This window comes from Eschrichtius robustus, chromosome 15 (genome assembly GCF_028021215.1).
Source record: "Eschrichtius robustus isolate mEscRob2 chromosome 15, mEscRob2.pri, whole genome shotgun sequence".
Lineage (NCBI taxonomy): Eukaryota > Metazoa > Chordata > Mammalia > Artiodactyla > Eschrichtiidae > Eschrichtius > Eschrichtius robustus.
Genome location: NC_090838.1, coordinates 86,970,467 through 86,995,757, shown reverse-complemented (window position 1 = coordinate 86,995,757; position 25,291 = coordinate 86,970,467). Strand labels below are relative to the sequence as shown.

At 37.7% G+C, this 25,291-nt stretch overlaps 1 protein-coding gene across 3 annotated transcripts in view; it reads left to right on the top strand.

The window, feature by feature from the left end:
• The window catches only part of TMEM131 (transmembrane protein 131), a 191,666-nt gene that overhangs the window by 114,748 nt on the left and 51,627 nt on the right, over nt 1-25,291 (top strand). For all 3 annotated transcript variants that reach the window (XM_068564214.1, XM_068564213.1, XM_068564215.1), the window contains exons 7-17: nt 1,768-1,890; nt 4,387-4,467; nt 8,144-8,294; nt 8,393-8,449; nt 9,389-9,450; nt 17,500-17,608; nt 20,634-20,742; nt 21,420-21,573; nt 21,665-21,835; nt 22,894-23,004; nt 23,097-23,231. In XM_068564214.1, coding sequence (XP_068420315.1) covers nt 1,768-1,890; nt 4,387-4,467; nt 8,144-8,294; nt 8,393-8,449; nt 9,389-9,450; nt 17,500-17,608; nt 20,634-20,742; nt 21,420-21,573; nt 21,665-21,835; nt 22,894-23,004; nt 23,097-23,231 — 1,263 coding nt within the window. The remainder of the gene's footprint in view (nt 1-1,767; nt 1,891-4,386; nt 4,468-8,143; nt 8,295-8,392; nt 8,450-9,388; nt 9,451-17,499; nt 17,609-20,633; nt 20,743-21,419; nt 21,574-21,664; nt 21,836-22,893; nt 23,005-23,096; nt 23,232-25,291) is intronic.

The following is a 25,291-nucleotide window of genomic DNA, read 5'->3' as shown; positions in this document are numbered from 1 at the left end:
CAGATACTGTTATTCTCACTTTTTTAGATGAGGAAGGTGAAGTTTAGAAAGGTTAAATAATTATGCTCAAGTTATTGAGCAGGGATTCAAACCCATGTCTTTATAACTACAAAGACCATCCTCTTAACCACTGAGCTATACTGCCCATGGAACTCAATTGTTTAAATTCTTACTTGGCTAGTGTCTTAACTTTACAGTTTATATGCTTTTGTTTTTGAACATTTCTTCTCCACTACCCAGGACACTTCATGTATTTTGGAAATTAGTGTCAGAGTAAACATTCCATTTTAGTCAAGAATCGATGCTTATTTATGGTGAACAAGTCCTTATTGGTCGTTTGATAGGCAGTATATACTTTTGAAGGCAGTATAGATGAGTAACTGTGACATGCTGTACAGAGCACTTGGCATATACTTGTTGAGTAAATGAAAAGACCACCATGAGAATATGAAGACCTGTGCCCTACAGTGGTGCCCCCAACTGACCTAGGTGTTTGTGGCCCACGGGTGACCTGAGGGTCATGATCAGGTTGTTCTCAAGGTGAACCTCAGTGCCAGGTGTCTTCACCTCTTCGCATCTAGTCTTTCACCACGTCTTTCTCCTAAGTGTACCTCGAGTCTGTCTACCTCTCTCCTCTTCACCCCCACTGCTCTCTCCCAGGCCGTCCCCACCTCTCCCTGGATGACGACACAGGAGCCTCCTGACTGCCCTTCCTCTCCTCCACAGCCCCTCCTACAGTGCATTGTTCTCTCTGTAGCCAGAATGATCTGCTCTGAGCATAAATCAGATCCAGTCAGCTCCTCACGTAAATCCTTATGTTTTCCCATTGCTCTCAGAGCAAAGTGAAAGCTTCTGACCAAGGCCAACAAGGCTCTAAGGATCTGACTCCCGTGTAGCTCTCCCACCTCATCCCATTTGACCATGGTTCTCATCTTATTCTTTGTCTTCAAACAAGCCACACCCTTTCCTGCCTCCTGCCCTTTGCCTGTGTACTTGCCCTTGCGGAATACACTTCACTGTTGGCTTGTTCTCATCTATCGGGTGACGTCAGTTCACGTCATCTCCCCGTCCACCCTCTCTTAAAGAATTTTCCCACCCTCACTGCAACCAGTTACTCTGTATCACATTACCCATTTTTCTAAACCTTTTTATTGTTATCTAGGCTGTCCCTAATACTAGGATGTGAGTTTCATAAGAGCAGGCACATTATCTGTCTCGTTCACTGTTGAATTGTTCAGCAGTGCCTGTGGTTGTACCTAGCACATCATAGGCACTTAATAAATATTTGTCATTTGAATGACTGGCTCACCCTGTTTGGTCAACCCACATGCCTATGGAGGAATGACCTGGGACTGTGCTTGGTATTTAAGAGATTGTCTGGGCCCTACATCCATCTTCTGATGGTTGGAACAGGGAAATCTTTTAATTCCCTGTTTCCTCCTTTTGTCTATCCCATGACTTCGTGAAGGACTACTATCATTTTCATTTCTAATATAGAAATCATTCCAAATGTATATATATGTGCATTTATATATATATATAAAAGAATATATATATATTCTTGATGTATATCAAGAATTTGATGTATATCAAACAGGTAGCCAAACAAGTATAGAAACTACGTGTGTTCCTTTTAAAGGGAGTTAAAAGATTTTTTCCATAAGTTGACCTCACCAGTTTTCCCTAGAGCAATCAGTTATAACTATAAAAATGTTATAAAACTATAAAAGCAACTAAAATTGCGTCTTTTTTCCTCCTTGGAATCAGGTATTTGGTATTGGAGTTCCAAATCCATACCGATTGAGGCCATTCCTTGGGGCCAGAGTCCCTGTGAATAGCAGTTTCTCACCTATAATAAACATACACAATCCTCACAGTGAGCCTTTACAGGTGAGTTTATGGTGGTGATTTTGAATGTGTTTAACTTTAGTGGAAATTAATGCTTAATGTGAAATCTCAGTTTGTTATAGTTTTCAAGACTATTTAAAATAACGTGGTACTGAATAATAGTACTCAAGAGAGAGATTCTTTTTTTGCAGCTTGTAGTCTGAATTTGGGGTTATATCAGTCCAGTTATCGAATTTTTGGAACCATTTTTAAAATGACTGTGGTTGTTTCTGGTGTTAGTTTTAAGCACCTCTACATGTAATTTAAGAAGAGTTTTCATCTATACAAGGCCACTGCTTTTCTTGCCTTCAGCTCCTTCTGGCCCAGTATAAATTTTTAAAACCACTATTCGTATTTATTTCTAATAATAATAAGTTTTTGGTGATGGCAGCCTAGAAATTAAAATCCAAGGAAAGGGTAATATAGAACCATTGATTAAAAGCCAACTTATTTTTTTATTTTTAAAAATCCAACTCCATACCTTACCCAGTGTTTTAGTAGTAATTATTTTCACATTTGAAATCCCTCCTCACTCGTGCTTTGTCTCTAAGACACTGGGCGTGACTGGCGTCGCTCCTTCAAATATTTCCTAAAATTAAAATCCCCACCCCATGCCCCCAGTGACTTCCAGCCGTGTGACATTTGCTGCCACTGTAGCTTCTAGTTTTGTTGTCTGCGTTGTGTACTCCTGGAGGACTTTAGTGATAAAACAAGTAAAGGTTTTCTACCCATTCTCATACTTCACCCCAAATTTGCACTTAATTAAATATATTCTTTATTTTTAAGAGATAGGTTTACCTGCTTTTAAAGAAAAGTCTCCTGCCATATAGCCCTTCTATTCCTTGGTATTTACCCAAGAGAAAGGAAAGCACATGAAACCCCAAAGACTTATACAACATGGTGTTCATAACAGCGTTGTGCCCAAACATCTGTAGTGACCAAAAACTGGAAACACCCCAAATGTCCATCAACAAGTAAATGGATCAAAAATTGTGGCATATCCATAAAATCAAAAAGAAATGAACTATTAGTACATAAAACAACATGGTAGATCTCAAGATAATTACACTGAATAAAAGCAGCCAGACACAAGAGTACATACTGTATGATTCCATTTATATAAAACTCTAGACACTACAGACTAATCTAGAGTGGCCAAGAGCAGCTCAGTGGCTGCCTGGGGATGGGAGAGGGCAGAGGGCGACAGGTGGATTGCAAAGGTCATGAGGAAACTCTGGGAGGGAAAGGATTTATTTAATGTCGTAATTGTAGTGGTAGCTTCATGCCTGTATACATGTCAGAATTCATCAAGTTGTACACTTTAAAAATGTGTAGTTTAGAGCTTCCCTAGTGGCGCAGTGGTTAAGAACCTGCCTGCCAATGCAGGGGACATGGGTTCGAGCCCTGGTCCGGGAAGATCCCACATGCTGTGGAGCAACTAAGGCCGTGCGCCACAACTACTGAGCCTGTGCTCTAGAGCCCGTGAGCCACAACTGCGGAGCCCACGTGCTGCAACTACTGAAGCCCGCGCACCTAGAGCCCGTACTCTGCAACAAGAGAAGCCACCGCAATGAGAAGCCCACGCACCGCAACGAAGAGTAGCCCCCACTCGCTGCAACTAGAGAAAGCCTGTGCGCAGCAACGAAGACCCAGTGCAGCCAAAGATAGATAGATAGATAGATAAATAAATAAATAAATAATTTTTTTAAAAATGTATAGTTTATTGTACATGAATGGGTTGGGACTTCTCTGGTGGTCCAGTGGTTAAGACTCCGCACTCCCAATGCAGGGGGCCCGGGTTCGATTCCTCATCAGGGAACTAGATCCCGCTTGCCGCAACAAAGATCCCGCACGCAGCGATGAAGACCCCGCCTGCCGCAACTAAGACCCGGCATGGCCAAATAAATAAATAATATTTAAAAGAAAAAATCATGGGTGTAGGTACAAGCCACAGAGATATATTAATAGTAGCTGTGATTTTGCTACAGAAGACTTCAGATATTTTCATACTGCACTGATATTGTTGCATATGCTGAAGAATGATATGCTCTTCACTATGTCACAATTACAGTAGTTATTAGATCTGCTGCTAGATCTTGTTATAAATGTGCGAATAAAGAAGCATTTGTGTTACTATAAGAACTGCAAATTTTGTATTTCTAAAATATGATACTTTCCATAAACTGTTTCCTTAGGAAAAAATAGAAATAAATGTCCTACAGTTGGATTTCCTAAAATCCAGTCTCTGAAACAGCTACACTATTTCCGAGTTCAGTATTTCAAAGTTACCTTGTTTTAATTAAATATACCACCATTGCTTACCCATATGAGCACTGCCTCTGGTGATGTGACACCACACTTATCCCACATTTATATCTGTAAACGTCTTTAAATTTCTTCTGATGAACAATTAGGGTGTCAAACGTTTCTGTATAACAGCAAATCACTTGCATCGAAAACATGACTTTGACTTAACCATCATGTGCTCCTTTGTCACAGGTTGTAGAAATGTACTCTAGCGGAGGAGATCTTCACCTCGAGCTTCCGACAGGTCAGCAGGGAGGCACCAGGAAACTGTGGGTGAGTGCTGACGTGTTCTTCTCTCTTGTGAGCTCACATGAGACCAGTTACTCTCTTAAATACACCAGAAAATACTTAACTCCTCATCACCCGAAGAAATACGGGTGACTTTTCCGTAATTATTGTCTTAATATTAAAGTTATATCAAATTAACACAACATTGTAAAGCAACTGTACTCCAGTAAAAATTAATTTTAAAAAATAAATAAAATAAATTTATATCAAATATACTTGAAAATTGGAGAGACAGAAATAGAATAGTAATTTTTGGAAAGAGCAGTGAACAAAAATTGGTGTAAGCTTTAAGCCATTGTGTGGAAAGAAAGAGGTTTTAACTATTCTTCCTCAGAATAATATTGGTAAAGTTGTCTCTGAATCTAATCATTTATAATATGCTTTACACTAATATTGAAGAAAAAAAAAGAAGAAGAAGCCATGGGAAGGACCTGCTACATTTTTTAAGGCAAAGCATTGAACATGCAGACTTACTATTGATGGAGGAGATGCCATTTGCAGAGGGAACATAGTCAGGCCCTCGTGATAACTTAGAAACTTTAAATTTTTAGGCGGTCTATAGCCACATTTAATGCTATTTAACATTTGACAGTATTCTGTGTCCATGGTTAGAGAACCACTTTTTCTTGGAGAATACTAGCAAATATTAACAGATTAATGAATACATAGTAACTACCTTATTTACAAAGGTTCCTGCCATAGGAGGGTTGTTTTTATATTTTTTAATGTTGCCTACCCAGCTTTAATCAAAGAAGGGAAAGTCATAGAAAATGCAGTTCTTGTACCGAGGTCACTAAAATCGCTGCTCATTCGTAATTGAAGACACATGGACCTGACCACTATGAATAGGTTCTGAACATCAAAGTTTCTTTGTTAATTGCTCTGTTAAACACACACAGCCTCTAGATTCTGTCATCTGACCAGTCTCAGCCAGGGAAGGGACGTGGAGGGGACATTTTTAAGACATTGACTTGAACATTTAGAAACCAATTTGTCAGTGACTAGGTTAACTTCTAAGATGTAGAACACTCTAGCAGGTAGAAATACGTAGTGGATGGTCTTTTTATATCCTTTCACAAAAATGATATACCTTGAAATTATGATATTGTTTGAAAAGCTTTTGGGAGAAATAGTGTATAAAACAGTGCTTCATAGAATTAACTATAAGCAATTAAATTTGTTTTATAATTCTAGATAGAAGAACTGAGAATTTACTATGAAATATAACTGGATTCTAATAAATAAACATAAAAAAATTCAGATTTCTAATTAGTTAAGAACTGTAATGAATGGTAGCAGACATGGCAGATTGTTGCAATACTCCTAGCAGCTACGAGAAAAGATATAGTGACTTATTCCTACAAATCTAGAGTGAGAAAAAGTCAATTGGCCTTGACCTCACCCCCAGCCCATTTCAGTGTACATGAGAAAACCCCAGCTCCTAAAGATGGGGAAGTGGATGGTCCATCTCTAGTGGCCCCAGGAGGGTTCCAGTCACCTCTTTCCTACTTTGAGACTAAAAAGTTAAGAGAGTAGAGGCAAGTGAAGACCAGTAAATTCTAAACCACGAGGATTTCCTAAAATAGGGCAAAAGGTGTGTGCAGAAAAACTCTGGTGGTCCCAAGGGAGCCAGATTATTCAAAAACCAGGAAAAGAATTATACCTCAAAAAAAAATTTTTTTTCCAGTGAGTCTTCCTTCTAGTGTATATGTAAGTGTTCTCTTTTTACGTGCCTAAAAAGTTATGCTATCTTACATGCTCAGAGCCTTACTGAACGCGGTTGGTGAACTGTGGATTTGCTTGGGAAGCTTTGTTTTGTTAGGTTTTAAATGAAAGGAGAGCAGAGTCTACGCTCTCTTGGTTATCATTTAAAGAGAATCCTAAATGGGCAGAAGACCTAAATAGACATTTCTCCAAAGAAGATATACAGATTGCCAACAAACACATGAAAGGATGCTCAACATCACTTATCATTAGAGAAATGCAAATCAAAACTACAATGAGGTGTCACCTCACACCAGTCAGAATGGCCATCATCAAAAAATCTACAAACAATAAATGCTGGAGAGGGTGTGGAGAAAAGGGAACCCTCTTGCACTGTTGGTGGGAATGTAAATTGATACAGCCACTATGGAGAACAGTATGGAGGTTCCTTAAAAAACTAAAACTAGAACTACCATACGGACCCAGCAATCCCACTCCTGGGCATATACCCTGAGAAAACCATAATTCAAAAAGAGTCATGTACCACAATGTTCATTCACTGCAGCTCTATTTACAATAGCCAGGACATGGAAGCAGCCTAAGTGTCCATCAACACATGAATGGATAAAGAGGATGTGGCACATATATACAATGGAATATTACTCAGCCATAAAAAGAAACGAAATTGAGTTATTTGTAGTGAGGTGGGTGGACCTAGAGTCTGTCAGACAGAGTGAAGTAAGTCAGAAAGAGAAAAACAAATACCGTATGCTAACACATATATATGGAATCTAAAAAAAAAAAGGGTTCTGAAGAACCTAGGGGCAGGACAGGAATAAAGACGCAGACGTAGAGAATGGACTTGAGGATACGGGGAGGGGAAAGGGTAAGCTGGGACGAAGTGAGAGAGTGGCATGGACATATATACACTACCAAATGTAAAATAGATAGCTAGTGGGAAGCAGCCGCATAGCACAGGGAGATCAGCTCGGTGCTTTGTGACCACCTAGAGGGGTGGGATAGGGAGGGTGGGAGGGAGACGCAAGAGGGAGGAGATATGGGGATATATGTACATGTATAGCTGATTCACTTTGTTATAAAGCAGAAACTAACACCCCATTGTAAAGCAATTATACTCCAATAAAGATGTTAAAATAAATAAATAAATAAAACATTTAGGTAAAAAAAAAGTGTATTCTGAAACTATTGTCATATGAAGAGACAGTTAATGAGTATGCTGCTAAAAAGTGTAGGGAAAAAAGTATTACAGAGATGTATCAGGAAGTCTATCAATTAAAAGAATTTGGTTTAAAAGAATAAAAAATAAATTTAAAAGAAAAGGGAGAATCCTTTTTGCAGTGACCTAGAGAGGTAGGATAGGGAGGGTGGGAGGGAGGCTCAAGAGGGAGGGGATATGGGGATATATGTATGCATATGGCTGATTCACTTTGTTGTACAACAGAAACTAACACAGTATTGTGAAGCAGTTATACTCCAGTAAAGATCTGTTAAAAAAAAAAAAAGAGAATCCTGTAAACTTCTGGAAAAGCAATTTCCCTTTGATGGTGATGTTTCTGTTGTTTAGAGAATTTCAGGACTGAATTATATACCCAAGCACCAGCAATACATCAAAGAATAATTGATTTTTATAGATTAACTCTACCTCTTAATGATGATTTTGCCGCTGACAATTTGTTTTCATATGACTTTATTTCTTTCATTTTGCTCAGTTTTACATACCATACTTCATTAGTTTTAAGATATGTGTGTTTTTATCATTTAACATCCTCCAAAATTGGACTGTGTGTTATAATCAGTGGAATGAATGTATTTGTTTAATTGGCAATATGTTTTTTTCTTAGTAAGTATATAAAATAATAATGCATCTTTCAGGTGATGTCATCTTATTCAGTAAACTGTGGTGGTTTTGCTACATTATGGTCTGTTAACTTGTCAGGAAATTCCTCCTTATGAAACCAAGGGAGTGATGAGAGCCAGTTTTTCGTCTAGAGAAGCAGATAATCACACCGCTTTCATAAGAATAAAGACTAATGCTTCAGACAGCACGGAGTTTATCATTCTTCCAGTTGAGGTGGAAGTTACCACAGGTGAGTGGATGACTAAAGGAGCTGCAAGTTTGTTTTAGTTTCAGTACATCCTACTCTGGTGAAGTGAAATATAATTGTTTTCTTTTCTTTTTTCCAAGCTCCTGGAATTTATTCCTCAACTGAAATGTTAGATTTTGGTACACTGCGAACACAAGGTAAAAAAAGAGACAGTGTCTTCATAGGTCTTTTAAAAAATCCCTGTATTCATTGCTGATGGCTCTACTTTAACTCCTTTGTAATTAATTCAGCTTTGAAAGTTATTTCTCCGTGGGTTACATGATCTTGTAGAAATCTACTTTTGGGAACTCAGAGCCCTTAGTGATTTATACCCCATTCCTCTGAGGGATACCACTGCTTACAAGATGGGAAAGCAATGTCATGGATAACTTAAGTCTTCTAAATGGAAGATTGAGGCATCAAGTAGTTTCTTAGTTTCTTAATCCAGTTTCTCACCTATTTAGTTATGCTGAATCTTTTCTTTTAATAGTAAAATAAAGGAAGTAAAAAGATTTACTTCTGGATTTTTGTTTAGATATGGATTATTCAATTGCATTATAATAACATAATGTTAGAAATTGGTCCCCAATGGTCAGAGAAAGAATTCAAATTCTAAAATTGAAAATAACCAAAAAAGGATTTATTAAGAGAAAAAAGTAAGAGTACCTGTAATATGGGATTCCTGTGGGCCATATGTAATTTAAACTTTAGTTGTTTAGGATTGAAGACCCATTTTTGAAAATTAGATTTGGTTTTAATATAATAATTTTATATTGTACTTTACTGAATTGCTTCATTATGCTTTGCAGGAAAACTAAAAGATTAGTGATAACGTCAATTTCACTGAAAAATTTTGTTTTGTTTTGTTGTTTGGTCTGATTGTTTAGGAGGGGTCACTTCCTATAGTACTCACTGTCCTTAAGAGTAAGGCAATTCCTGTCTAGGAATGTGATTGTCACATTCTTTTTATAAGTGTGATTGTTATTCTAGTTCACATTCTAAAATATATTCCGTCTGATATCTGAGAAGAGAAAGATTCTAACTTGCTATAAAGCCTACCATTTTAAGAAATATTTTCTTTTCCTCAATTTTAACAGATCTACCAAAAGTTTTAAATCTTCATTTATTAAATTCAGGAACAAAAGATGTACCAATAACAGTAAGTTTTTACTTTTTTTTTCCTAATTTATATATTCTTTGTTTTTAAACTTACGACAAAGTTTAAAATGATTAAACTCTTGCTCTAAAGGAATTCTGTTTTGTGGTGACCTGGTGACACTTTGGTTCAAAGTGTCATACAAGAAACCTGTTCTGCCTCTCTAATCACCAGATTTTCAGGATGAGAAGGGCATGTGGACAATCTTCTCCAAGCTAAGTTCGAACCAGAGTTCATGAGGTTCCTGTTTAGGCCTGTAGAGTCTGATAAATCCTAGGATCTACGTGCCATGTGCAAAGAAAAACGGGTTGTTAGACTTAAGGTACGATTAAGTAAAAAGAGAGAAGAAAAGATTCAGATGAGTTGGAAAGAGAAATAAGGAAGCAAAGAAATATGGTAGGTAGTGGTTGAGTGCTGTTAACATTTGTCTCTGGTACCCCTTCTAACCCGCAGCGGCCGTAGTTACCTTGACAGCACACTGTAAACTAGGGTCCTCTCTCCCCGTCACACATACTCGCAGAACAGGTGACTTTGATGCCTCGTAGTGGAATTGGAGTGTCATGAGATGGTGAGCAAGGTCACTGTGCATTAAAATGTGGTTACCTGGGATGACCATCTCTCCCATCACTTGGGGTTTGTATACTGTCTTCTCTTTGGTCTCTATTCCACCAGTTGGTGGTAAACTCTGGGTTTGGGCAGGGATGGGCAACAGTCTGTTAAGTCTCAAAGCCCATCTGATCTATTTCATTTTATCAGAGTGCTCTGAATTTAGGTTTTCTGACATCAGCACAGGTTCAGGTTATAATAAAAATATACTGCTTTCCTCTTCCCTTATTCTCTTTGTAAGTTGGGAACCTCACCAGGAGGTGAGGTTGTGAGCTAAAGCAAAATCTGGGTAGACCTTGCTCACTAGTAGAGTCATAGTCTAAGCAGTGTCCTGCCATATGACCTAGTATTTCTTCCTGCTAGGTAGGAGAATTGGGGGTGGGTTAGGGGAATGGAGTCTGGCAAAGCAGCGGTCCCCAAACTTTTTGGCACCAGGGACCGGTTTCGTGGAAGACAGTTTTTCCACGGACCAGGGTGGGTGTGGGGGGATGGTGCAGGATGGTTCAGGCAGTAATGCGGGCGATGGGGAGCAATGGGGAGTGGCAGATGAAGCTTCGCTTGCCCACCGCTCACCTCCTGCTGTGCAGCCGGGTTCCTAACAGGCCGCAGACTGCTACCGGTCTCCGGCCCGGGGGTTGGGGACCTCTATGGTAAAGAACTTCCCCCAATCTGCAGTGGAGCTGAAACTACCCCAACCTGAGGTTCCTAGCACTCCAGTGTTAGGCCGACTGAGAGGGACCTGCTCTGAAGGTGCCTGAGTCTGCTGGGGTTCATGCCCCTGCTCCTCAGTGAAGTCTTCAAGGGCCTGGCACCCTTCCACAGATGACAAGGAGCAACTCCTTTGACCTAGCCACCCTGATACTATATTTTTCTTAAAAAAAAAAAAAAAAAAAAAAAAACACATAATGCTGACTGTTACTGCTATATTGAGGGGTTAGTGATTGTTTTTGGCTCTTTAATCTGTATTGAAATTTTCACAAGTCCATAGAAAAATGAGCAAAGTAAGAGCAATATAAATATTTATAAAAATATGAGTGTGTTAACATAATTAACATAAAGTTGTAAACACCCTTTCTGGATAAGGACTATTCTGAGATAATGTCGTTGTTTCTTTGACATTAAAATGTTTGTTGTTTTATTATTAAAGGTAGTAGATAGTTGGGGGAGGGTTGTTTTTGTTTTTGTTCTTTTAATAGAATAAGTGGGGAAGTGTTCTTTCCTCTTCTGTTTTTGGGGAGAGTTTTTGAAGGATTGGTGTTAATTCTTCTTTAAATGTTTGGTAGAATTCACCAATAAAGTCATCTGGGCCTGGATTTTTCTTTGTGGGAAGTTTTAAAATTATTAATTCAATCTCTTTACTTGCTACAGGCCTGTTCAGATTTTCTTTTTCTTCTTGAACCAGTTTCAGTAACATGTCTTCCTAGGAATTTTTTCATTTCATCTAAATTATCTAATTTGTTGGCATACCATTGTTCACAGTGTTCCCTTATAATACTTTTTTTTTTTTTCCTGTGAGGTAGGTAGTAATGGCCCATCTTTAATTGTTGATTTTAGCAATTAGAGTCTTCTCTATATTAAAAACAAATTTTTGGTCAGTCTAGCTAAAGGCTTGTCAATTCGGTTGACCCTTTCAAAGGACCAACTTTTGGTTTTGTTAATTTCCTCTTTTTTTTTTTTTTTTTTTGGTTTGACACTAAAATACCCTTTGTTTTATGAATAAAGGTAGTAGATAGTAGGAATTTCTCCTTCCCTGCCACCAACATCCTCACATTTGCAAAATAAAAAGTTAGAAAACCTCTGTTAGACTTCCTCACACACACACACACACACACACACACACACACACATTTTAGATTTTACCAGTGAAACGCAAAGGCCTAAGAATCACTGCTCTGTTACAACATTTTAAAACCTCACTTTGTACTCAGAATTGTGATTCATTTTGTTCAAATTTTCTAGTTTAGTATATCAGACTTTCCTCTGTAATGGAGTGTGATTCCTTCTGCTAGATTTGTCCAGGTTGCTTTGGCTACAACCTACTTATGTTCTTTGAACTTCTTGGTCCTGGATTTCTTCTTGAGCCCAGCTGGCAACATGAAGCACAGTTACCGCAATACGTGATGATGTGCATACAACTCCCTTCCCAGCCCTTTCCTGCCCACATGCTCAGGGCACTAACCTCCACGAAGGAGAACTCCTGAAGCACACCGTCTGGCCGCACGTCCTGGGATTCAGTAGCACATTTGCCTGTAGGGCAGACCCTGCCTATTGGTGGATCACTTGCCATTGCCTCAGTTTGAGATGTCGGATAATTTTTACTTTTTATGTGTTCTGCATGCTGTTTGTCTCTTACTGGTTTCTTCAGTCTGTGGGATGCCTTGTACAGAGGAGGAACTCTCATGCTTGTTGGGCAGACTTCAGGCCTTGAAGTCACTTCTCCACATGTGAGGGCTTAGAGACTTGATGGGAAAGTGCCTTTACTTAGCCCAAGCATTCTGGTCTAACTTTTTACATACAATAAATGGACTCAAACAAATGTCTTTTTCAATAAACATTTTCTAGAAAAATGAAATTAGCAATTCTAAGAATGTGAATGAAAAAATGTAATTCATTTATGATAGGTAATTAAATATAAATAGGCCCATGTTCCTCCTCTTCTCTTTTATTAAGGAGTTTTAGGATACATTGTAAGTGAACATTTTTGTTCTTACCATGGGTTAGACATATCTAGGTTCTTTACACGGATTACCTTGTTTGATACAGCTCTCTTGTACACAGGTCCTTGTTTTCCAAATAGGGAAAATGAGTCAGACCTTTTTATTTATTTGTTTGTTTGTTTGTTTGTTTATTTTTATTAATTAATTAATTTATTTTTGGCTGTGTTGGGTCTTCGTTTCTGTGCAAGGGCTTTCTCTAGTTGCGGCGAGCGGGGACCACTCTTCATCGCTGTGCGCGGGCCTGTCACTGTCGCGTCCTCTCTTGTTAGGAGCACAGGCTCCAGACACGCAGGCTCAGTAGTTGTGGCTCACGGGCCTAGTTGCTCCGCGGCATGTGGGATCTTCCCGGACCAGGGCCCGAACCCATGTCCCCTGCATTGGCAGGCAGACTCTCAACCACTGCGCCACCAGGGAAGCCCAGACCTTTTTATTTTTAAGTGACTTAATTCGACTGTAAAATGTGCAAGTTACATGAAAGTATATTAGGAAGATAATGATACTTATTAATCAAGTCTTTATGAATATATCATTTTATATTCAATATTCCTATTAACCTATTGATTTACGTATACGTGTTTAGATCTACATTTGTATCTACCTATGTATGTATTTTTTTCTAACATCCGAAGCCTATACTCTGCCAGTGTTTTGGTAGTTTTATCTCATTTCCTCACTCATTCCTTCATTCACTCATTCAGTAAATATTTAATAAGCATCAACTATATGCTGGCTTCTGTGCTAAGTACTGAGAATACAGAAGGGAATCAGACAACCAAGGTCTTTGTCCTTACTGAGCTCATTTTTTAGCTGGGAGACAGACAAACAGGTATGTAGCATAATTGTAAATTGAGAAATAAACAGAATGGCATGTAAGTTGGGGAGGGAGTTGGTTTAGATAGAGTTGTCTCTGAAGAGCTGACGTTTGTAGTAATAACTCAAGAGTGAGAGGTAGGCACCCGTAAGAAAAGCTGGTGGCCAAGTGTTCCCATCAAAGGGATCAGCAAGTGCAAAGGAATGGCTTTGATGTCAAGGGAAACAGGGTTGGGGGGTGGTTTGAATGGAAAAGATGAAGGCTGGAGAGTCAAGCAGGCCTCCCTGGGGCCCTGGGAGGGGTTTAGATTTTATTATAAGTGCAATGGGAAATTACAGAATTTTAAGCAAGAGAGTGATGTCATTTGATTTATGCGTTGTAAAAAGTCAGTGTAGCTGCTTGTGGAGAATGAACTGAAGAAGGTTAAAAATCTGTTGCATGGTCCACTTGAGAAATGATGGTAGCTTGGACTCCTCGCCTTATCAGCCAGGGGATGAGCCCATCTACCATGGAAACTGAGTTTTAAGAGAGCTTTCCAAGGTTTTTCCTGTATTTTTCTCCATAATATGCCAGACCTAGAGACTGGTGCATTTTTTTAAGGCTCCCTCCCTCCCTCCATTTCACAAATATATAGAATTTTAGGATGAGCTCAACAATGCTAAAAGCCAGAGGGTTTTTTTAAATTCCCCTTCAGGGAATTCAGAGTCTCTTCATCTTTCAAGATATAAGACCACTAAAGCAAGCAGCTCCAATTATAAGTTCCTCGCCTGTCAATGGACAAGATGCCCAGGTCCAAGCCTTCCTGACATTGTCTATAATGCAACTTTGAGAATATGGTTTTCCTCAATATTTACAAAACATTAATGCTATATAAATGATGGAATAAGTTTGCTTGAGATGTCTTAAGGCACCTTTGTATGAAGTTTCCTTGCTAATTAATGAATAAGAATCACAGCTGTACTTAATTTTACCAATGTCAACTTGACATGAACCTTAGCTCATTTGTGCACCTACTGTTAAAAATACAATCGCTATATACTGAAAGGTTATTTTTCTTGCTTGCTCAAAGTAGTTGAGTAGTTTCAGAATGTCCTGAGCCTTGAGTTTCACTTGAGAGTTACTGAGCATTAGCTGGGTGTGAATGTCGTGAGAAAGGCTGGAACTATTGGGTTGGCCAAAAAGTTCGTTCGGGCTTTACGGAACAAACTTTTTGGCCAACCCAGTATACTTCGAGCCTATGCAAACTGCCTTTCCTGGGAATCTTGCCCTGTTTTTTCCACTTCTTGATTATCTTTAAGTAAGCAACAGTTAGTGACTGGTACTAAAATATATTGTTAGTATAAATATGCTTATTACAAGTTAATGATTATTTATTATTTTTCATTTAAAACCGTCAGAATGAGCCAACTATTTAAGTGTTTTGCTTGTTTTGTCTCGCTTCGTTTTTGTTTCCTTGGAAAACAGGTTTTAACTGATTGGGGGATTTTTTTTTCTTTTAATGGTAACCAGTGAACAATTTAATTTAGACCATTTGTATAAAACATGAGTCAGTTGACTATTATTTTACTGTTAGTGTGACATGTTTTTAGGTAATAATACTGAATGTAAAGTTTTCCTCTGGTAAGAAAAATCTTAAAGTGTGTTTCATGTGAGAAAAACATTTTTTTCATCAAATATTTATTCTTAGTTCTTACTACTTACTGTGACTATATGGTAATAGATACCATTGCTTAGCTGTTTCTGGCATGGGGTTGTGCTTGTTACTGATGAACCACCACTTACATTCTTTAAGTGTGTTTGAAAATGGTCAAGGTTCCATTGCTGCTGTATCATAATCAGTAGAGCAAGTGAAAGAATTAGGAACCATATGTGTCCTCTGTAAACTGTAAGGCTTTATAAGGTCATCTCTCTAACAAATCCTGACCTCAGGATAAATGTGGCTAATTCAAAAAAAAATAACAGCATAATTAGGGACTTCCCTGGTGGTCCAGTGGTTAAGATGCTGCACTTCCACTGCAGGGGGCCCAGGTTCAATCTGGGTTCCTGGTTAAGGAACTAAGATCCCACGTGCTGTGTGGTGCAGCCCCCCCCACCAAAAAAACAGCAAAATTAATAGAATCACAAAATTTTTCAGATAGGTGGAAACTTAGAAAAAAATCTAATCCAACCCCTAGGATTTTACGGGTGGGAGAAATAAGGCCCAGAGTAAATGGGCAGCTTACTCAGACTCACACTGCTGGTTAAATAGTTAGTATCCTTCTGTTGTAAACTCATCACTCTGGGTCTCACATGTACTTCTCTACTGCTTTCCTTTCCTTCAGAAGAAGTTTTTAGTGTAGTGTGATGAAACCAAATGAACCTTTTGTCCAGTTTGTAGTTTATCTTACAGTCAAACTGCTTTGTTTTACTGTTAAACACACACACACACACACACACACGTATATATACATACATACCTACCCTTCAAGGAATGAAGAGATTCATACTTTAAATGATTGCTAATAACAGCAAGCTTATTGATAGTAAATATATTGATATGAGCCAGTCAACTCCCAGCTCCATTAGAGATTCAAAAGCAAATGAGGAGTTCTCAAAGAAGAAGAAGAAAGAAGAAGAGTTAAAATGCTGGGAGAGCCTGAGGCCAAGAGCTAAGGCAGTTAAGATCTCCAGCACAGGAAACTGCAGGGCCATCCTCCCAGGCCCAGTAAAGACACCCTAACAGCTGAGGACTAACGGCAGTGGGAAGGGAGGTGCCCTGCTGACTGGGACTAAATAGCAGTGTCTGTCATCACTCTGTATGTAACCAACTTTGTTTCCTATGATTGAAACACAGTGCAAGAGACTGCTTTTCCTCACACTCTTCTGAGGTGCTTCTTGTGCCTTCAAAGGACTGTCCTTCATTCTCTATAGGCAGATTCCACCTTTATAAATGAGCAGAAAAGGTGGGTGGGGAGCTGGGCGAAGAACCTAGTGGCTCACGGGGATTTGACTGTGCCCATGTTAGCGGGATTGCCTGATGAGTGTTCCTTTCTACTGGAAACATCTGGCTTTGACAAGTTTATAAAGCCCCTGAAAATTCAACAGAAATCCCAGAAGTGTTCTGAAATCAAAGGAATATTCAACTTGCATTCTAAAAGAAGATTTTTGATCAAAACTTGTGTTCAGTACCCCAATTTTCATTAGTATATGTTTGGGCAGTAGGATGCCAGGTGAAGGGCCCTGGACCAAGTCAGGACAGCTGGTTTCCAGTTCTGTCTCTGGATGCCAAGCTATTGAAACATCACTCAATATTGCAAGGTGTCCTTCATCTGTAAAACAGGGAAGGAAGTTGGTATCTTTAAGGGCCCTTCCCATGAAAAATGCTTTGTGTTAGTGCAGATTATCATATTAAAAAAGTAACTGCACTTAAATAGTATTTATTTTTTAAGCTTGCTCAAGAAGTGCAAGCTTTTACTGTTTTGTTGTTGTTGTTTTAGGTTTAGTTGTTGGAATAGAAAGCTCTCAGTTTGTTAAGTTGAAAGCGTTCTGACCTCTTCCAGGTTGCGCATCCCTGCCAGCTGCCTCACCGCTCACCCCACAGCTGGGAGTGCAGCCCCTATCACAAGTCCTCATGTCCCCTTCTCTTATATATAAATTAGGCATTCATTTAGAAAATAAATACCTTTTCTTCTATTTTGTGTATTCATACCCATTGTACTTTTTACAGTCACTTTATCATACATACATTTTTCTCCTGGTCATCATTTTATTTCATAAAAATAATCTAATGAAGTTAATTTGAGGTCTTATCAGCTTAGCCTACTCTATTTAAAGGGACCGCATAAAGTTAAACTTTTCAAGTTTTGATTCTGCTTTACTTTTCACTATAAACTGAACCACTAGACGAAAATAATGCTATGTAAATTTTTCTCTTTGCAGAGCGTTCGACCTACACCACAAAATGATGCTATAACGGTACACTTTAAACCAATTACATTAAAAGCTTCAGAAAGTAAATATACCAAGGTTGCAAGTATCAGCTTTGATGGTAAGTATTCAACTTTTTCTCTCTGATAGAGTGCTCTTATTTTGATAAATTAGAAGGCATCTATGTTGACATCTTAGTATAGAAACCCAGACCATTTTACAGTCAGATTTTATAGTACTGGTTAGGTTGGTTTTTCTTGTAAATCATCACCAACTCTTATTTGATTGTTTCACGAAAGAAAATATTGTAACTTCATAAACCTAAATTAATATTAGCAAATACATTAGGATTGGAATTAAATTTTTGTTATCTGGGCTCTTTCACATATATACCTATTATGCTTTGCCTTAATTATGAAGTCATTAATTTTTGTAATTAAGGGAATATATATTTGAATTTCAGAAGCATGTTTGAATTTAAAAGCAGAAATGAAGTATTTTGTGTAACATTTCCATATATTGGCTTTTATTAACAAGGCAGACTGTCCTACCTAAACTAAAATAACTGCCTTCATGATACAATTGTCAAATTAGATAACAATTATTTCAAACATGTATACTGTGTATTTTGACATTTGAAATATTAACCCAGACTTTAGCATATTTTAATAGCATGTTTTTATTCAGTTTTGCCCACTTTACTAGAACATTTACTGAATTTGCTGTCATAAAATTTTTTGAGTAGTGATGTAATGGCTGTCTAGCTGTATATGTAATTTAAATTTAATGAAAGCTGGAACTCCAAGTGGGACTTTTCTCATAAGGGTTAGGGTTACACGGGCAAGTGAGGAGCCCTGAAGCTTAAGCTTTGGCCTCATGATAAAGCCATCTTTGCTCATGGTCCACATTTTACAGCTAAGCTCCTCATCAGAAGAGAATATTCGGTCACTGAGTGACCTGCTGAGTGTGGCGCAGTGTTTGTGAGAGCATCTGTGCTCACTCCATGCACGTGGAGAGTCTGGGGAGAGTCTGGAGCAACTGCACAGTTGGCTGCCAGTACAGTGTTCATCCTATGAGCTCAGAGAAAACTCCCGAAGAAGCTAAGATTAAATACATGGCATACTTCCACAGTCCAGCTGTCAGGAAATAATCGGTATTGTAGAAGGCTTGATAGCACAGATGTTTCCAAATGTGTGATAAATTGTCTTCTGTGTTGCTAAGATACCAGCCATGACCACCAGTATCAGTGTCAGTATCAGCAGGTACATTGTCTTCCCTTACGGAGAAAGAGAGCGACCAGTAATAATTTCTGACCCCAAGAACAACATGTAGGACCTACCCTTCTGATAAATCCAAGGAGTGGGGGGTATACACTGGGGCAGCTGTGCTGTGTACTTCCCCCATTCTTCTTTTCCAGCTCCTGTATTGACAATACAGTGACTGTTTCCACTGAGATAAATGAAAGTCAGGAATGGTGGTTCTGAGATCACAGACTCCAAAATAAGTGTTTCTTAAAGAAATGATGTAAAATTTAACACAAAGACAAGGGAAAGCATCTTTTAAAGCAGGTGCTACATTTCTTAAAAGTGGTTTTTATTATCATGGGAAAATCCCTCCACCTTTCACCTCCCACCTCTCCCATCACTACCCCGGATTCCAATACAAATGGTATTACCCTTGAGATTGCTGTGAAAATCAATCAAGAAATGCTTGTTTTACTTAACTTTTAAGATTTTCAGGGGAATTCCCGGGCAGTCCACTGGCCTGGGTTCAATCCCTGTTAGGGGAACTAAGATCCTGCAAGCCGAGAGGCATGGCCAAAAAAAATAATTAATTAATTAATTTAAAAATGAAAATTAAAAATTTCAGAATGTGCCATGAATATTAACTCCACAGTGTTCACTTACCAAGCAAGCATGTCTCATCAAGTCGTGATTCTTTATGATTTTTAACTGAATTTTCTTGAGGTTTTGACCACTTCATTGCTAAAATATAACTTGATAAGATACTATGAAATGCCTAAGTTATGGCCCTTGTTATCAGCCTTATGTCAGAATAAATAGCAAAAAAAAAAAAAAAAATTTAAAGCATCCAGAAACGGCTCTACAGTAAGCAGAAAGAAATGAGGTTTAATGGGAGTTTCAAAAATCTGAATTTGCACCATCTGTACATAGCCACATACTAGATGTCATACCATTTTGTTTGTTGTGCTTTTTTTGTGCTAAAGTTGGATAACAAACATTTGCAGAACTTACATATAAATTCTTGTCATAAGTGGAAGTGTTCCTGAAGTACTTAAAGGGGATAAAGATACACAGCTTCTTTATTTGCTTTGAAAAGAATATCTAATGGGTACACAGATTGGATCCAACTGACTCTTTTCCGTAATTCCAGATGGAATTATTCAGAAGTGCTACAAAACTTAAAGGTTTTACTTCATCTGTGAGGACAATATGATGGCAGGGAGGGTGTATGCCTCCTCGTACACTATAGGCTAGGGTTGGCTAATATAAAAAGTCAGAGCTCATAACTCTTGACATTTTTTGCACCAGGCTACTTTATTGGTATTTATAGCAAGACTCTGGCCACACAAGGAATGTTATTTCTTAATCCAGCTGTAAACTAGCAGTTCTCAGTTTGGGGGGCTGGGCAGTTTTGCCTCCCAGGGGATGTTTGGCTATGTCTACAGACACTTCTGGTTGTCACAGCTGATGTCCAGCACGAGGCCGTCCTGTGCGCCGCCCAACATCCCGCAGTGCACAGGGACAGCCACCGTGCCACCCAACAGCGAGTGTACCTGGCCTGAAATGTTCGTAGTGCCAAGGCTGAGAAACCCTGCTAAAGGTAAAGCCAAAGCTTATGGCTGTAGAGAGGTAGCTCAGATATAGCACTTTTCCTCCTGAATTGTGTTCACTTGCTAATTCCTTACCTGTTTATCCCATTACAGGAAAATTAAAATATCTTTCCATTTTTGTATGAAAAATGTGATATTTCAATTAAAATGCTGTAAAAGTATTCTTTGTGCCAGTCTGAAAGCTCAGCTTCTTAAGATTTTGTCAGTCCACATGCAAAGTCACTCTCGTCCTCCTCTGTATAAACTCTTTGGTAGCAAAAGGTGACAGATTATGTTTTATGCTTCCTTTCAGCATCAAAGGCAAAAAAACCATCTCAGTTTTCTGGGAAAATAACTGTTAAAGCAAAGGAAAAGAGTTATTCTAAACTTGAAATACCATATCAAGCAGAGGTTTTAGATGGGTGAGTTTGTCTTTAAAATAAACTTTATAACTTTTTATTAATCAGTAAATTAACTTTTTATTAATCAGTAAATTCATTGATCTTAACAAAAGTAGTAGCCAAATTCACATAAACTCCATGGAATTCGTGTTGAGAAGAACAACTTCAACTATAAAGGAGAAAAATCTCCTGTATTTTGTTTATTTTTTTTTACTTTTTTAGAAGAAAGAGGTAAATGGGCTGATATGATCTGGGCTTAAATGAAGGCTTAATGAGTCCATAATACAATAGAAAAATGAATCTGTGATTTTTAAATCATTTGAACCATTTCCTTTCTGTAATTCTTTTTGTAACATGCAAGTGGCTATGGCTTGTTATTAAAGTATATTGTCACTTGAAACAAAATCATTTATATTCCTTTATAGACTCATTAAAACACTGTTCTAGAATTACAGCTTTTTATAAATGGGCAATAATATATGTAGTTCATTTTCTAATTATACTTTAACCAATAATAGTTTAATGTCCAGCATGGCAGGGACTCCATGTGGTCAACCACTAAAATGTTTATAGTCTTAATTCTCTAATAACAGTCCTAATGCTGAACGTAAATTATTACTCACAGCGAAAGAACTTGGATTTTAAATTAACACGTGGAAATAGAAATAATTTATTTTGTTTTTGTTTTTTTCAAATAGTTATTTGGGATTTGATCACTCTGCAACACTGTTTCACATCCGGGACACTCCTGCTGACCCTGTGGAAAGGCCAGTTTACCTTACTAACACTTTCAGTTTTGCGATCCTCATTCATGATGTGTTGCTACCAGAAGAAGCCAAAACAATGTTTAAAGTATGTCTGGGAACCCTCACACTTTTAATTTTACTGACCTGCCAAGCAAATGATGCTGACACATTGTTTTTTCTCTCCCATCATTTCCTAGGTTCACAACTTCAGCAAACCAGTCTTAATTCTTCCAAATGGATCAGGATACATCTTTACTCTGTTTTTTATGCCATCCACATCATCCATGCACATAGATAACAATATTTTACTTATTACCAATGCCTCTAAGTTTCATTTACCTGTGCGGGTATACACAGGTTTTTTAGATGTAAGTATGCTATCTACCTTTAAAATTTAAACTCCCTATACATCTTTTGTGTTTTCAGCTACTGTCAGGCAATCGTGTTGCACACACTTAAATTTTGCTGTTTCTGTGCTTTACAAGTTGTCCTAATTCCTCCCTCATCAATACTTACAAGATTTTCACCCTCCCAGCAACCATGTCTCCTCATGATGCAGTTGACTCCTCTAGTTACGCCTCTATTTAGATCTTTTCCACATTCCACTTTCTCTTGGTTTTGCTTTTAAACTGTCATAGTCATGGGGAAGCTAAAAACAAGCTAAGTGGAAGAAAGATAATAAGCAGGGAAGAAATACTATAGGGCGGGTGAAAAGGAAACTATGTAGGGAAGAGATGACCAAAACCAGGAAGTGCAAGAATGAAGAAGAGAACCAGATAAGAAAGAGGGAATAGGTGGGAAAGACACAGCTGGAATAGTCACCTAAATATGGCAGGAAAGGAAATAAAGGTCTTTCTAGTACAGAAAATAAGCCAGGGAAAAAAATCCAAACAAAGCTGTGCTTACAATTATCAATGAAAGAAGTTTAGATAAGAAAGAAAACTGATAGGAAAGATATAAAAGAAAAAAAGAAAGTGAAAACATAGAAATGTAGTTCTCCAAAAAACTAGCATCAGTAAGAATTTTAGAGCTGAAGGGACCGTCACTATTATACCACTCCTGCATTTCTTTTGCTTAAATGATTACTGGTGTGTAGCTGCTTTCATGAATGTGTGATGTTTGCTGAGACTGAGGACTTTTTGCCTAATTCTCCAGGGCTCCACTTAACCTCACCTAGCACTTTAGTTTCCTGCTGCTTTTATGTGCCTTCAGAGAACTAGCAGTTCAGTAGAGGCCATGAGTGTTTTCATTTCTGAGTAATCAAAATATTTCCATTGTGCAAAGTTCTTAATTATATATTATGTATGCATATATTTACATAAAATATAGGGACCTTAGTATATCTTAATACAGTTATTTTTCTTGATAACATTCTCTTACATAAGTGTGACTTTACATTTAATCTAGTTCTTTTATATCTTTCCAGTACTTTGTATTACCCCCCAAAATAGAAGAACGTTTCATAGATTTTGGTATACTGAGTGCTACAGAAGCAAGTAATATTTTATTTGCAATTACAAACAGCAACCCAATTGAGGTAAAAAAAAAAATTGTTTTTATTCTAACTCACATTTAAGGATTTTATGCTAGTGCCGCAATAATCACTTTCATATCTTTCTCTTTTTTAAGTTGGCTATAAAAAGTTGGCATATCATTGGAGATGGTTTATCGATAGAACTCGTAGCTACTGAAAGAGGCAATAGAACTACAATAATCTCAAGCCTTCCAGAGTTAGAAAAATCCTCTTTATCAGACCAGTCATCAGTAAGTTAACTTTTTTATTGTTTCCTTAAACTTAGATGTAAACCTCAAATAGAAGACTAGTCATCATAATATTTTTATGAGAGTTGCAGTAGCACTGGCTATTTGATGTTGAAAGGACCTTATAGGTAGTCTACTTAAACCCCCTCCTTTCATGGTGAGAGAGCACTTGAGACTCAAAGGAGTTAAGTTGTAACACAAGTGTCCTTACAGGAGAAATTCCCATGGGTAGTAAACTAACCCTGTGTTCATTGAATTCACTAGGCAGAAGAGATAGCCCTGCACATTGATAGAAGGTGTTTTCAATTATACAGTAATATTTCTGGTCAATTCTCTGTACTGATTAGAAGAGAGTATCAGTGAGGCAAACATCGTTTGGTGGATCTCTGTGTGAATCTCCCTATATACTTTTACTCTATCTTATGTACAGTTGGTCATAAAAGAGCATGAAACAAGAGTAAATGAATATAGCAGTCTAAGCCCTGATCACTACTAAAAAGAGAACTTGGAGTTTATACCTACTCAGAACAGAATTAGTAGAATCACCTTGTACGACTTCGAAGGAGCAGAACATATGTCACCTGTAGGGTAGCATAGAACTTCTTGTGACAGTTTTACAAAAGGAAAAGCAAATGTCCTTATGCACAGAGGTTACTGACAAATATGCTTCCATGGAATGCCGTAGGTCATAAACATTGGCTTAAACATTTAAACATCTCCCAAAATAGGTTTTTTGGAGGACAATCTGGCAATATATACCACTCCTGGGAATTTTTCCCATGGAAGTAATTTAACGAGCCAAAAGCTGTGAGAATGCAGATGTTTGTGATAGCATTATTAATAATTCCAAATAACTGGAAACAGCCAAATGCATAAAGTCATGATTTTATGATTGAATATTAAAGCAAATAAAAAGCTGCAAATACAGTTGTATGTAGAAATTTGGAAAAGGATTTCTGAAAACGTGGGAAATAGTACTAAATAATGTGTATTCTAATTGCAGTTGTGTGGCATTCAAGCTACATAATCAGATATTGTGGTCGATATATGGGTGTTTGCATTTTAATAATTTATAATGTTTTAAATTTGATTCATAAATAAAGCCTCCTTTTAAAACAAAAAAGAATATGCCCATGAGAAGTAATATTTGTCACCCCAGCCGAGGTTTTATTTTTAATACAAATAGAATGCTGAAAAAGGATAATAATGAGACCAGCCATTAATGTGTTCATTTCAACAATGAAGTCACAGTAAAATTGTATGTATATCTAATCTGAGATGGTTGAATTATACTGTTTTTTATAAGACATTATAAATTAATAATTTTAGGACTCTGGATCATTTCCTCGTACTAAATAACATGTGTTAACACTTACTACTTAAATTTGAGAGGTCCACTCAGTAACATGAAGCCTGCTTGAAACTTTAGGGTTTTAGAATTAGGTTTTATATAAAACTGTATAAACACAAAAACAAGGGACAGAAAGATGGGATCACTGTTATGAACGCTTAGTTAAAACAGGAAGTTGTAGTGAGTTGCCAGCTTCAAAATAGCAACTCCACAATATGTGTTTTTTTAAGTTTGTAATGCCTAAACTTTCAACTGCTTTCCACCTGTTTTCCAAAAAGCCAAACCTGTGAACTAAATAAGCATCCTGTTCCTTATGAAACACACATTGCCAACAGCTCTCTGTGCTCTTCAGACACATGCTCTTATTTGGCTGGTTAGAGTCATGATGAAAACGTTAAAATTGCGCAAAACGAACACAGAAATGCTTATAAAAGGGGGAAAGTGAGTATGTTTGGCATATCAACATTTGTTATTTTGAGGTAAATGTGAACTCTAGGTAAAATACAACTACTACAAACTAAAGTACAACTTCACAAATTGAATTTCATGTTTTTTGGAAGTATCATGATTGAAAAGGTTAACTGCCAGAAACATCAGCAAATAGCTTGAGAAAACAAGATCCACATTCTCCTTTCTTTCACATTTTTATTGCTTAACTTTTCCTTCTTTCCATGATTCTTGATGTTTCCATATGATCCAATCTCAGTGGATC